We start from the raw sequence: 15269 nt of genomic DNA on the forward strand, positions 1-15269 counted from the left end.
GTCGACTGGTATCCGACGTCAAATCACGATACTAATCTCGCTGCCACCAATGAGATTCAAACGGCGACCTTCCGTACGACCGCCTTGTGCTAGAGCAGAGTTAGAGCTATCTGGACTCCACATCTATTATTTTAGGATAATATCGACTCACAGCGGGGATGAAACACTCGTATGAACGCAGGGAACAGAATCGGCAGTTTTGCAAGTGACATCACCTTTCAGACGATGCCCTCGCTATTTGGCAAAATGGTGTGCGTCACAGAAAGGATACGCTAGTTTGATACGCGACCATCGTGAAATTATCATGCAGTTAACCGCTGGCTCTAGAAATACATCTCAAAGCACGTGACAATCCTTGTGAAACGACGATTTTTCATGTGATATTTGGATCCGGTCAAGACTCCGGTTTGAGATTATTTCGCGCCATCTATCAACCACTGGGTTATATAACATAAATACAAATGGATTTTGCGCCATCTGCAGGCATTCTAGATAGCAAACATGACAAACTTCAGTCCAATGCGAATTCCATCTGACAAATTGACATTCCCCAGCTGATAACCTGCTGTCACTCTGGCAATTATAGATAAGTTGGAAACTATTCGAAAAATTGTCTGTGTTAGCAGAAACCTCATTGGGCAGAGCCGAATGACCGTTCTTAGAGACAATACAAAATGACCCTGGATGCAACTGCACTCCCTTCAGAGCTTCTAGTGCCGCCGCAACCTCTAATTGGCTTTGCCGGACTCGACATCACCAAATCTTCGATCCATAAAACAATTTGGGACACTTTCAATAATAACAAAAGGCCAGAGAGGTAGATTCGCTTTCCATTACAATTTAACAAATTACTCACAATCATAACATCCATGCTTGCAGGGGAACTGTACAGTACAAGCTACTTCCACCAAACTATGAGTTTCCCGTCTCAAAGCCAAAAAGAGCGTCGTATGAGTGGTACCACCCCAAGGGGATCTTTAAGCGCAACTGGATGCTCAAACACCTTCATGTTTTGCCTGCGGTCGTCGTCCTCTTTCAGGACCTAGAATGGAACGACCCGCAGTGGTCGGAGAAGCAGCTGCACTGCGCCTCGCTCATTCAATCGCTGAAAAACAATTTACAGGTTTTAGGATCCAACAACGAAGCTTATATAATATTCTTGATAAATGTGTTTTAATTTATTTCAAGGGACGCAATACTCGCTTGGCTTTAGTGCTCATTCAGAAAACTTCACCGCTCCCCGCTTCCGAGGACTTGTTTGCTTCAGAAAGAGCTGCCAGCTTGACGACCTCCTGTGCAATCAGCGCAAAAATGCTTTTCATTCTTCCACACAGTGATCACCTCTCAGGTGCATGTTCGGTTTTTTTCAAATTCACCGATATAAATACTTCTATTTTCCTTTTTAGGTTACACCGTTCGCCTAGAGTCAGCTTTCCTGGAAATGGCTCAATCTTACTATTCGCAAATGTCCAAGAGAGTTCGCATGCACCGCGACCAACTGACATCTGCCCACCAAACACTGAGAATTCGCCATCAATTCAAGCTGGGCTTCATATCGGAAATGAGATCAGACTTTAGTACAGCTTTGAAGTAGAACCTTTTAAAGTATTTCACAGTCAACGACTCTACAAGATCACTTCGTTCCAGGCACTATACTCAGGCATACTCCAATCTAGATGAAATTCAAATAAAAGAAGCCAATTGCCTCGAACTGAAGACCCTTGCTGGATTCCTGAATTATAAAATTTGCAAACTCATGTTCAAGCTGAAAATACCCAGAGATTCGATTAATCATTTCATGAATCACATAGAAAAATACAAAAGCCATGTAGGCTACAAGGAGTTGCTGTTCGAACATTACGCATGGTTGAGTGTGCAGTAAGTATCTTCCTAAATTATAAACTGAAATAATCCCAATGCAAGCAGGGACCAACACATTTTCGGAGGTGCCGTTTTGCACCAACCGTCGAGTTGCTCAAGCTTATCTACGAACCAGTTTCCCTTTACATTAACGATATATTTTCACGCTTTGGTAGTTCAAATATCCCTTTTTTACAAAACTGCCGGTCCTTACCTTAAAGGCAGAGCAAATAACTGGGAAAACTGTCGAATCGACCTTTGTGAAGTGCGCCTATTGACAAGTGCAAGGTTCAAGGGCTTAGTTTCTCAGGGTTCAAAATTCTGCTGTAGTGGATTCATCAGGTTAAGAGTGAATACTTACATTCAAGTCCAGTCACACATCACAATAGACAGATATGAATTTTTAGGATTTCGTTTAGCCTCCTTTTCCTTCTGTAAAAACCTCAATTATTGTCGATGACGATTCTACACTTGGATGATTTTTCCAAAAGCTGTGCTTTCGTTGTGATACTATCTTTAGCCACTTGCCCCCTTCATCATCTCCCAAATGCTTTCGATTGAGTTCATGCCACAGCTATTACCTGGCCAATCCAACTTGGGGACATTTTTGCAGACCCAGCTGTACGGTAAAGCTCCATCTTACATAAAATGGAATGGTTCCCCATTTGGAAACCATTCTTTAACTGCCAAGCAGTTGTAGAACTTCTCCGTATCGGTCCTATCTTGATGTGTCTTTTACAACTTAACGGAGTATCCTTGCTACTGATAACAGACCAAATCTCTCCTCCCGACGACGAAACACTATTCGAGGTGTTTTTTGGCAAAAACCTGAAAAGTGCTTTCATCGCCGAATTCTTCATCTTCAACAGTGCAACAACCGGCATTCGATATCTCTGAAAGCTGTCTGGCGTTTTGGCCTACGCCATCGCTCCATTTCAGGCGGGGTCTGCCTCGTTTTCTTTTTCTACCTTAAATATTGCCCTTATACACTTTCCGGGCTGGATCATCCTAATCTATACGGATTAAGTGACCCGCACACCACCACTTTGAGCCGGATTTTATCCACAACCAGACGGTCGTGGTATCGCTCATAGATTTCGTCTTTATGTAGACTACGGAATCGTCCATCCTCAAAAATTCTTCGGAAGATTCTTCTCTCGAACGTGGGTTCGCAATTTTTCTGGCTAGAAGCCCAAGTCTTCGAGGAATAATGAGGACTGCCAATGTCATTGCCTTGTACAGTAAGATCTTTGACCCTATGGTGAGACGTTTCGAGCGAAACAGTTTTTGTAAGCTGGGATAAGCTCTGTTGGCTGCCAAGAACCGTACACTGATTTCATCGTCGTAGCTATTATCGGTTGTAATTTTCGACCGAAGATAGAAGAAATAATCAACGATCTTAGAATTGTAGTCCCGTTCTTTATGGTTTTCGTTTGACCAGTGCGATTTGACATTGTTGGTTAGTTGGTTTTTGGTACTGACGTGGCCACCATATATTTCGTCTTGCCTTTATTAATGTGCAGTCCAAATCTCACGCCGCCTGCTCGATCTGGATAAAGGCAGTTTGTAGGTCTCGGGTCGTTCTTCCCATGATGCCGATATCGTCAGCATAGGTCAGTAGTTGGGTGGACTTAAAGAGGATGGTGCTTCTCTATGATAGGGTATCCCCTTCTCTTATTGATATTGAATTGTCTCGAGAGTGATGCTGCTGCTTTTATCTGGCCTCGTACATTAGTTAGGGTCAGCCTAGTTAGTCTTATCAATTTTGTCGGAATACCTTCTAATTCTCTCATGGCCGTGTACAGTTTTAATCTGGCTAGGCAATCATATTCGGCCTTAAAATCGATGAAAAGGTGGTGCAACAGGTGTCTATATTCCAACAGTTTTTCCATCGCTTGTCGCAGAGAGAAAATCTGATCTACTGCTGATTTGCCTGCAGTGAAGCCTCTTTAGTGTGGGCCAATAATGTTCTGGGCGTATGGGGCTATCCGGCCTAGCAAGATAGCGGAGAATATCTTATAATGTGATAATTGCTGCACTGTGTGATATTTTCGTTTTTATGAATAGGACAGATAATGCCCCGTTGCCAGTTGATAAACCGCTTGGTGTAATTGGTCGCGGCCATATTTAACCCATTCGGCTGTAATTCCATCGGCTCCTGGCGACTTATGGTTTTTAAGCCAATGAATTGCACGGACTGTTTCTTCTATACTTAGTGGTGGCAGTATTTGTCCGCCATCTTCAGTTGGCAGTACCTCCAGCTCGCCGATGTTCTGGTTGTTGAGCAGTTCATCAAAATACGCCACCCATTGCTTTAATATGACCAATCTGTTGGTATTCAGGATGAGCATCAAAGTGTATAAGGCTCCATCCTGCTGACTTGTTGGCAAAACTTTCGCGTCTGGTGCGGTTGCTCCCGGTACTTTTCGAGTTCGCAGACCTGTTGGTTCTCTCAGGCTTCCTTTTTCCGTCTGTTAAGTTTCTTCTCCGCTCGACTGAGTTCGTGATAAGTCTCTGCGCGTGCCCGCGTTCTTTGAAAATGCATCATTGCCCGGTATACATCATTCTTCCGTTCCGTAGCTAGCTTACATTCATCGTCGAGCCAGCCGTTCCGATTTTTTTCGCGGCACGAAGTGGTCATGATGATCTTTTGTTGATCCTTCATCTCCAGGACATCTGTTAGCTGCGGTTACTGCGGCATCCATTTCCCCCTTACAGGTGTTACGGAGGGCTGTGTTATGAATAGTTTCAATATTCACTCTCACCTGATTGTCAGAGGGAATTCTCGATGGTGGCCGAAACAGATCTGTAAAAATACAATAACTGTTGAAATGTATTAGTTTTAATTAAGATGTTGTGATACTAGTTCACATCATTACCAAAGCGCCGCTTCTTCCGTTTTTGCCGCTTTGCTTTTATTGCCGTCGCACTCTTCCTGATTGCATTAATTTGCATAACATCGAAAGTGTTAAATAATTAGTATATCTAGGCGTTGTTTGCGCCGAACTTGATGCTACCCGATACATTAACAACGATAAATCCGCCATCGCTCTTTTGCCAAAATTTGGAAATTCATTTTTGTCATTTGTCATCATGGTGAACCCTTTTCGCGCCAGTGTTCTTTCTGTCCTAACACCTGGGAGAAGTACATGGAAAATTATCGTCACTGTTGCTCAAAACTGCAAACTTTCATCAGTTCATGTCTGCGTCGTATTAACAGGGTATCCTGGCCTAAAGCAATAACTAACGAAAAAATTGGTCGCCGTACGGGCTAGATACCCGCGTAGGTATGGTTGACTCGCAATACCCCACATAAGGAACTATGAAAACCACAAAAAGCAGCTGAAAGTTAACTGCATAAAGTAAGTGACACAATTTCAAATTAAATTTAAACAGGGGTATCAAATAATAATAATAAAATAAGTAGAGAAAGTTCGACGAGGCATAAACAGCTCGAAGAACTGGAGGGGCCAGTATACATGGTCCGTTGGCAGCATCAATCAGGTCATTAAACGGCCTGAGTAATTTCCACCTTTCCTCACTGTGGGGATTACCTACCTTATTCCTAAGAGGGACACTGTGCAGGAACCACAACAGCAGAGGGGCTGCCGAATTGGGTCAAGGGCAACTCACTATCGACTCGATAGTTGTACGAGAACAACTAGAAACCTCTTTAGTGGCTATATCGATTATGCCAAGGCTTTCGATAGCGTCCCATATAACAGGCTAATCGATATCCTACATCTGTATCGCATTAATTTCGGATTAGTAAGTTTTTGGCGACAGTAATGGGAGGGTGGCACACTACCTTATCAATGCGTACATCTGAGCGTGCTAATACCTCAGAACCCACCCATATACGGAGGGACACCTTCGAGGGGGATTCATTTAGTCCCCTTTGGTTTTGCATGGCACTGAACCCCCTGTCATGGCTGCTGACTGATGTTAGAAGGCTTGGTTTCGCAATCAAATATGGCCTACGTCCTAAGTGCGAACTGACACACTTGATGTACTTAGATGACATCAAGTTGTATGCTGGTACTCACGACCACCTTAGAAGTTTGTTGTGAATAGTAGCCATGTACAGCCGTGATATTCGGATTTAGTTTGGAGTGTCGAATCCAAGCCGCATGTCGGACATAGCATTGATGACCTCCACGTCGAAGTTATGACCGAAACAGACTTTTAAAAGTACTCAGGAAAGGAACACATGCTCGAGTTGGTGATCTGAAGGATGCTCTGCTGTCTGAATTCCTGCAACGTGTAAAACTGGTACTGAAATCGCATCTCTCGGGGAAGAAAAAGATAAGCCCGTTGAATGAATACGCTATCCCTTCACTGGCTTATGCATTCGGAATATTGCGATGGGCGAATACCAATGTGGAAAATGTCCAACGTCCAAATTCCGAATGCATCATTCAAACTCTGCCGTGGAGCGGCTGAACCTGCCTCGTGACAGAGACGGAAGAAGGGTTTGGTTGACGTGGCAGCACAACATCATCGCCAAGTCGACTCGCTGCGGGCTTATTTTTACAGCAAAGAGCAGGCAAGTCCCTTGCATGCGGCTATCTATAAGGCAGACTGTGAGCTGATTCCACTTAACTTGAAGGATCGATCTTTTAATCCTCTGAGTGGGGTGAAGTCGAACGAAGAGCGGATCGATGAATGGAAGTCGAAAGCAATGCACGGTAAACACATAAATTATCTTTGGCAGCCATTTGTCGTTTTGCATTTGTCGAACAGATGGCTGTGTGCTGGGGAGTTCTTTGATGAGACGGAGGGGTTCATGTGTGCCATTCAGGAAGGCGTGGTCGCAACCCGAGCTTATAAAAAGCTCATCATGAAAGAACGGATGGAGAACGACCAGTGCAAAATGTGTGGTTCGGCGTTAGAGACGTTGAACAATCTCATTCTGGCTGCACTGTTATGGAACCAGTATAATACATCACCAGGCATAATGCTGTATGTAAGGTGATTCATCAAAACCTTGCATACAAGCATGGACTGATCACGGGAACATTTCCTGTTTACCGATATGAGCCGCAAGCAGCACTTGATAGTTCTGCTTACACCATGTATTGGGACCGGCAAGTTCTAACTGATCCCCATATTCCGCACAAGCCTGACGTACTGCTGGTTGACAAGACGGGTCGCTCCGCATATATTATTGATGTTGCTGTCCCCCATAATAGCAACATCGGACGGAAGTACATGGCGAAGGTAAACTATGAGCCACTGGCTGGGGAAATCAAAGAAATTTGGCGTCTCGAGCGGGTGGTTGTAGTTCCCATAATATTGTTACCTAAATCCCTTACAGCTTCCCTTGATGTCCTGGGACTCTCACACAGTTTGGTTCAAATCATGCAGAAGTACACCATTCTGCATACGTGCTCGATGTTGCGGGGAGTTCTCGACGGATTCTCCCATTGACTTACCGCCGGCCACTACTCTTTATAATTTAAGTAGGTAGGATCGTCCGAGCCTAAATGCTTGGCACTTAGTGCTAGTATTAGGTAAAATCCGGCAGCTGTCGAAATTGTGACAACTCGGAAAATAATAATTTCTGAAATTGATTTCAACAAGCTAGAGCATAATGTAGAAAGCACTCGAAATACACCGTTGGCTAGAAGAACTTGACACATTCCTTTTTTCAGCACTAATATGTCCACTCTCTTTCTTTGTGAATATAGTGCGGCAGTTGTCGGCCAATATCTTTGGAGTTTGCTTACCCTGATAATGTCTTCCCCTTTTTGAAATGCCCTAATGGACCCTTTCTCCACGCTCATCGCTTACAGCCCCTAAATCTTCAGGAAAAAAAATCATATGTGAATCTAGACAATGAATTTTAAGCGACATATTGCAAGCACAAGCTTACATGTCAATAGAAAGCCACTAATCAACGCTCCTGGTTCATTGCCATACTGATTTCTTCAAGGAAGTACATTGTCGTTATGGATGACTGCTAAGATTCTATTTTCAAAACCACCATAACTCAACTTACTTTATTACAATATACCAAGTTCCTGTCTTGAGAAATAAAGTGTTTAATATATTATAACGATTTCGATAATTTTCTGTTAATTTCACAATGTATGTAGTAAATCAATTTATGGCTTTTATTGAAGTAAGACAGAAATAGCAGCACATGATCTCGTGGGTCAGTACTTACCATATCAATAACAGATCGTGTATGGCGTAATCCTTCCTTCCAATCAATTACATTTTTCACAATGCTACGCCAAAAATGTGTAGCTTTGTCTTACTTGGCGTTATACAAATAAAATATTATACTGTAGTTATACCTTTTCCTAGTTTAAAATCAGTTCACTACAAATATATATAAGTAAAAAACTCGACATATTCGCAAAGGCACAGGCGATTTGAGGAAATGTATAAACAGAGTGTTTGTTGTTGTTTTGTTGATATTTATCGTCAGTCTGACTCTGCCTCCCCACTTCTCCAAGCCCAGGTCGACGGTCCATGACGGAACCTTCACCTTGAACAACAAAATCATTATCTAACCCCCTGCGTGTTATTTCCCACTAAACATGGTCGTAAATCTGAACAAGAATTCTGTGTGGCTCCATTGAAGTGTTTTTTTCTAATAACGTAGTCCAACAAAATTCTCCTCCTTTCTTATGAAACTCAACATGTTTATCTGCACTCTATTTAGTATTTTGTGGAATATAAGACATCCAAACTCTTCTTTTAAGAGGTTAGATATTGTCTTCTATTTATAGTTAAGTCTAAAATTGATAGACCAGTAGCTTACTCCAAACTACAATTTTATTTTATTGTGTATATATATATTTCGGGAGCAACTTACTCCCTTCATCAGTACAAAGCTACTGAAAACAATTGCGATTATAAGGTTCTATTTATACTAAAAACACTAATTACCATAATTACTTTTTAACAAAAAAAAAAAAGAACATTAAATTATTAGCCTAATTACCTATTAATTACCGCCGCGAGTCTTATTAATTTTGAGGGGCGATTACCCGAATCTGTGGTTAATAATCGCATCGCGTCTTCTCTTAAAATTTCTAGACTTTCCCAAGGATCCAAGGTTGTCGTTAGGTTTGTATGCCGCAAGAGTTCAAGATTTTCGCGTTGAATGGTACGGGCTTCCTCGACTATGTGCGCTGCCACTGATGATCTTATGCACGACTTTTGTTTCCGAACACTACTTACCGCTTCCTTGATGTGTTCATTAAATCTAGTCGTTTCGTCTGTCCTATTTACATCTTATTACAGTCGCTACACTTTATTCGGTAAGTCCTCCGCTGCCAAAGGATCCTTAGCGCTCCCCAGTTAATTCCGCAAGGTGGACGATCGACTCGAACCTACGACTTCCAGTTGGTACTTTTTTACCCAATTCCTGATGTTGTTAAATAGGTAGGAATATGGGATACTTATTCGTCTGGTGATTACCTCTTTCTGCTGCGAAAATAGTGTTGTATAGGCACGCCTATTGTGTTGCTTGAATTGGGTAAAATAGTACCAACTGGAAGTCGTAGGTTAATTCCAAGACTGCCAGAAACAGTTGCGCTTGAGTGATTTGATGGCAGAGATGATTTCGCTACAATTTTCGCATCTACGTGTTATTTTTACTTGCCGTATCATCTGCAAGAGTCGCAACTTCACTAGATATCATGAGAATCATGTCCTAGTGTATCGTTACGGTCTTGAATGAAGTACTCTAACACACTTCAAGGTCTAGATCCAATCAGATTGTCCAGAAAGGATTATTATTACTATCCGAACTCTAGCACATCACGCTTACCATTATTCACAGCAATCAACGAAGAGACTACCTATTTTACTCTGTTGTTTTCGATATTATGCCCGGAAACTGCCCAAAAGAGGAGAAAAAATGGAAAATCAATTTGTCAGTTGTGATAGAAATCTGTTTAAACACTTAAAATGATACCATTCAGAAAAAAATCAAATCAACTCACGCAAAGCAGTTGCTTAGAAAATAATACTTAAGAATGTTTGTATGACCTAGAGACACGAAGTATCCTAAATTTGAATATTTCTGAAAATTAATTTCTTATCAGACATTATGGTTGGGTTAGTGAGTCTCACAGGCACGAAGAACACTAGGCAATACACAAGCATGTTATGTTAACGACATTCGCTTTGAAATAATACTTGAAACTTTGTGTATGTTGTAAAATCTGCTTTCCCTGAATAGGTACAGCGCCTTCGCCGAATTATTCTGTGAAGCAATAAAATGCGGACTTCCAGCCCTTCAAACGCAACATCCTGGGATTTATTTTCACAAAGCCGCTGAGTATATTGGAAAACGAAAAGAAGCGTTTCTGCAATGTTGCTGTGAGTATTTGTCAAATGAATTAAAAATAATTAAATTTTGAAAAAACTCACATTTACAGCATTGAGCCTTTCACCTACCGATAGTGAAATGAATAATGCAACAACAAAGCCAACAAACTTAATCAGCGACTTCTACGGAATACGAAATACCTCAATCAATGGAGAATTCATTTCAGAACAACAAATAATTTCACTTGTACAAGATGCAGAAAGAAACTTTAACCATTCGGTAGGCAAACGCTAAGTACTGATCTTTGTATATGTAAAGGAATTTTCTTGAAATTTCAGGCTAGCATAATCACCTTGCTTGGGCAGGCGATGGCACAATTTAAATTTTACAAATGCTTACGATTTCGCAAGAAACTTGCCATTGACATGGCTGAGGAATATTTCAAATGTGGCGATCATGCCAAAGCCCTAACGTATTTAACAATTTTGTTTTGTCCATTTCATATACGAATATGTCATATACCATTATTTCAGGCTTTATTCACTAATGCTTCCGGACTATCGCCAAGATGAATGGAATGTAATATTCACCGAGGTATTGCTGAAAACACTTCGTTGTGCATTTCTGTCAGCTTCAGTTGCAGATTTCATGTCATGCAGTATTGAATCGTTGAGTCCTAACATCAATTGTGATCAAAAGGAGAGGATAGTAGTCTTAGAGAACTTATGGAAGGTATTCCAGGTAAGATACAGGATAGTACGATAAAGCAATCCGGTATACGATACTTTTTATAGAATGTGCCCCCTGTATCGCAAAGTGTTATTGCGCCCGAATTGCGATCGAGCTGGGAAGCGTCACTTTCTGCCTTTAAATCGCCTATCACAGTGGACTTAGAGAAAATATCAGGATTATTTGAATGCATAGTAAGTTTCGATAAGGCTCAAATAAAGAATGACGACAAGGTGATTGTTAAACTATTTATAAGGTACGTTGACATTGGTATTTTTACAAAAAAAAAACATACGAATTGGAAATGTTTTCAGATCAAAAACAGATGTACCACTAAGAATTAAACAATTTAGTGTAGTTTTGTCAGATGGAGTAGAAAATGTTAAGCTAAAAGCAATAAACGCTTGGTCATTCGATAGCTTAGGAGAATTGAGAAATAACGAATTCAACGGCAAAGATTTCCCAATCACAAAATTAGATGCAGATTTTAGAGTAGAGCCAGGGAAATCATATAAGATTTTGTTCGACAGTGAATCACATCAGTTTTTAGAAAACATTGAATTACAGGTAACTTTAACCTGACCCTCTCATATGCCTCTCTAATAAAAAGTTTACCTCTAATAGGTTTCACATGTAGAAATAGAAATGGGAACTGATCGGCATTACATGGTACTAACGAAAGCTACTAAAGGTGTCAACAGACCTTTTAGAAATTATAACCGTTTTAAAGATTTGATTGATAACATTAAATACAATCCGACATGCTACGTTGTTCCAACGTAAGTGTTTTCTTTTTCCATATTATATCCTGTAACGACACTTCGCCATTCGATCGTTTGTTAGATTCCATTTGACCACGCAGAACAACCAAATGCAGCAAATGTTTGTCAATGAATTCTTCAAGGTAGCATGCAGTGTAACGAATACATTCAACGTGTTTCTTCAGAATGTCGGCATAAGTATTACGGTCCCATCAAACTTCAGGAACACAGGTAAACCCAAGGAATCACATAGAATATGTTATGGTAATCTTTTTCAATCTATAGTATTCCTTGCAACGGATCTCACACCAAACCGCCAGAAACTACTGTCCCACATTCAATTTGATATTGGTGAATTGCAGATGCAAGGCAATTCCAGTATTGTGTACTACGTTTTTAGTTTGTCAGAAGCAAACATTGAGCTTCAGCAGAAAGTATGGTATCATTTAGAAACATCAAGGCCACGTCTAAACTCTGAACATTCACTACCTGAAGAAAATACCGTACCAAATAAAATGGAGAAATTCCCATGTAGAATCAGTTCCAATATCAAGATTGAAGTTGAAGACGGCAATCGACTGAAGAAAATTAAGGAGGATGTTATCATGTTCTCATGTGTTCCAGAATTTAAATTTTCTGGTCGATTTTACACACTCAATCGGCAGCCCTTATTGAAAGCGTACCGTGGCGAAAACTTTCTTTTTCGAGCGAATATTGAAGTACAGACACCCTGTAATATAGATATTTTAGAAACGTATTTCATGTGTGTAAGTATATTGGACTTTTCATTATTACAATATCAATATAATTTACATCCAGTAATTGAAAAGAGTAAGCTCCTTTGATTCTTTCTTCTAATTACTCCAACTAGAAAGGTGCTGGTATTTTTATTCTATTGAAAACTACTAAGTGTTTTACAAAAATTACAAAAATCAATTTAGCAGTCTTTTTCAGACATCTCAGTAGAATTTTGTTCAAAACGGAACAGTACTTTTCAGCAGTTTTTAAAATGATGATGTTTAGGACGATTCAGAATATGAAATCTTGTCAAGTTTAAATGCAGTTATTGAAGGCGAGTCATGAGAATAAAACAAAAAATAATCGAGCAAATTATTAGATTTGGCCGAGCAATCTCACAAAATAGACGGAATAACGTGGTATTACAAATACAATTCAGTGAAAAATGTGTCATCTTATGTCTTTTTGTTAATAGTGATTTGTATAGAATTTCCTGACTTGCCTTCACTAAAAAAATTAAAAAAAAAAGATTGCTAGTTTCGAATTTGAGGAATGGTGCTTCTTCTATCGAATTGGCATATAAAAAAAATTGTGCAAAAATTGCTGTCTGTGGCAAGTCCCCTTAAGGCGATAGCTATAGAGATTGGAATGCAAATTAGCGCCTAAAGTGTAACCGAACGCTAAGAACGTTAGAATCTTATTCTCCTTTAAATTAATTTCAAAAACCTTATCAAATTCCCATTAAATTATTCTTCGCAATTGGCATTTTGTTTCAGGATCATAATTTAAATCAATCACCTTATAGTTTTAAAAGAAAAAAGCATAGCAATATATATAGTTGCGGTGACAACATAGAAGACATAATTTTGTTGCGATCCAACGTTTGCACACCAGATTGGGTTACACAAAATAATTTCGAACAAAGTAGAGATAACTTCCCCCTGTTTACCCGGTTTAGAAAAGCTGCAAGACGTGAGACAAAGTCTGCCATAAAAGTAGAGAACTCTAACGCAGTTACTAAGAATTTGAACACGAAATCATCTACTAATGCAGCAATATTTGGTGGCAACTTATCAAGCAGCCAAATTTCGAATATGAGCAACTCTCTAACATCGGAAGACGGTAAACTGCTGGCAGATGATGTCGCCTACAAAGATAGTAATCACGTAGATACTAAAGCTGTAACTAAAGTGGTTTACAATAGAGCAAAAGATGCTCTCCAAGCGACAGGTCACTGCCGTGGTTTCATAAAGGGAATTTCATTATACGAATCAGCCAGTAATCTAGTGCCGTTTTTCGGTGTTTATTGCATTAAATGGCGCCGAACTGGATACAAAGATGAAAATGAGTCTAAGTTTATCATAAGCGGGATTGAAGTTGAGGAACCACTCATGAATATATATTGCGCCATAGAAGATAAAATGTTTGTAAAAATACCAATGACGCTTAAAATAGTGCTTAATAATCCAACTTCGAAGGTTATTCATCTTATTGCGGCTCTCAGCAATACAGATAGTTTTATGTGTTCCGGACATAAGCAGGTTTGGTTCTGGATGTATTTAACTTGAACTCTGGACTAAGAATTATTCATTATTTCAGCTAAACATTTCAATTTTTTCCCAATCGGAGCAAGAACTAATTTATAATTTGTACCCACTCAAAGTCGGATGGCAAAACTTACCAGACCTCACTCTTGAATATAATACTCAATTGGATCCGGATCGAGACGAATTACAACAGTCCTTGCTAAGTCACCTAGTACAGCGATCTATGCCCAAGAAAGTATTCATTCTTGTAAGTAAATTAATCCATTTGTTTCAAGCCAAATAAAAAACTTAATTTGTATAATTTTATTCGATAGCCTCCCCCGAAACAGCACTCTTTATTTAAGTAGAAAATCAATGAATCCAGTTCTAGTTCATAAATTGTGAATCCCGGTACGAAGTACACCAGGTTTACATTTATCAAATCATAACGATTCGATTTAGAATAGAATATATGCAAACAATATTGAAATAAATGTCTTGCGACCTTCCCAAGTCTATAGATTCACTGGTTATCGACTTGTCGCATACTTTTCGTAATAGGTGTTTAGGAAAGTAAAACTGGTATAAAAGCCCATTGTTTGCAGTTAAATGTCGTTTTTAATAGAAACAAAATTACGTATTGTTTTATATTTGTAAAATATATAAAGGATTACACGATTAAAGTTTTATGAATGCATAAAAATATATAATTTCTTTCAATATCAGGTCAGAAAAAGTGGTAAATAAAAATATAATATATAAGCCTCCATAAGACCGCTGATACAATTAGGTTCTTTAATTTTTTCTTCCTAGCTATACACTGGCTGACGAAAATGTGAACCCCTGGAGAAAATCATATTTTCCAAGCTTGCAATACATATTTTATGAGGCGGCCTTTATTTTTTAAACCTCATCGAATCGATGAGATTCTGCAAAAGAGCTGTTCTAATTTTATCATACCACACATCTTCCATCACTTTATCCAACTCAAGAAGAGTTTTGGATTTCTACTTCATTGCTTGCTGCTTCATGACGTGCTAAGATTGCTCAATAGGGTTCATATCGGAGCTGTTTCTAGGCCAGTCTAGCATGAAAATGCCGATTTTTGCTAAATAATCAATTATCTTTGTTTTTTTTTTTGTGGTGAGAGGGATGGACATCTTTAAATGTCTAACCCAAGGTTCACGGCCCTGATAGTGGCATCTTTACCCACTAAAATCGCTTCTGGCCAAACTACGAATGAGATACCCCCATCCAACAGCTTCCTTTCCATATTTCAGCTACGCATCTTGGTTGGCCGAAGAAAGCTGTGGAACTGGCTATTCTTCAAAAGCTACAGTCTTTTGGCAGTTTGTCCTTTATGAT

At 39.7% G+C, this 15269-nt stretch overlaps 1 protein-coding gene across 1 annotated transcript; it reads left to right on the forward strand.

Moving 5' to 3' along the window:
- The first annotated feature begins 559 nt into the window (after positions 1–559).
- LOC119649426 (trafficking protein particle complex subunit 11) lies at positions 560–14607 on the forward strand. Its single transcript, XM_038051573.1, has 17 exons — positions 560–817; positions 880–1123; positions 1189–1348; positions 1407–1590; positions 1648–1878; positions 10061–10200; positions 10260–10429; positions 10489–10622; positions 10684–10891; positions 10945–11135; positions 11194–11446; positions 11504–11658; positions 11723–11871; positions 11926–12407; positions 13155–13919; positions 13978–14172; positions 14240–14607. The coding sequence occupies exons 1-17, from the start codon at positions 675–677 to the stop codon at positions 14270–14272; spliced, it is 3837 nt and encodes a 1278-aa protein (XP_037907501.1). The 5' UTR covers positions 560–674; the 3' UTR covers positions 14273–14607.
- Positions 14608–15269: the final 662 nt, after the last annotated feature.

The sequence above is a fragment of the Hermetia illucens genome, chromosome 2 (assembly GCF_905115235.1).
Source record: "Hermetia illucens chromosome 2, iHerIll2.2.curated.20191125, whole genome shotgun sequence".
Lineage (NCBI taxonomy): Eukaryota > Metazoa > Arthropoda > Insecta > Diptera > Stratiomyidae > Hermetia > Hermetia illucens.

What these genes read in the sequence shown, in the direction of transcription:
- LOC119649426 (XM_038051573.1), top strand. Translation starts at nt 675, where the DNA reads ATGACCCTGGATGCAACTGCACTCCCTTCAGAGCTTCTAGTGCCGCCG. An exon ending in ACACAGTGATCACCTCTCAG is followed by an intron (nt 1,349 to 1,406) that starts GTGCATGTTCGG and finishes TTTCCTTTTTAG; the next exon opens with GTTACACCGTTCGCCTAGAG. An exon ending in ACTTATGGAAGGTATTCCAG is followed by an intron (nt 10,892 to 10,944) that starts GTAAGATACAGG and finishes TACTTTTTATAG; the next exon opens with AATGTGCCCCCTGTATCGCA.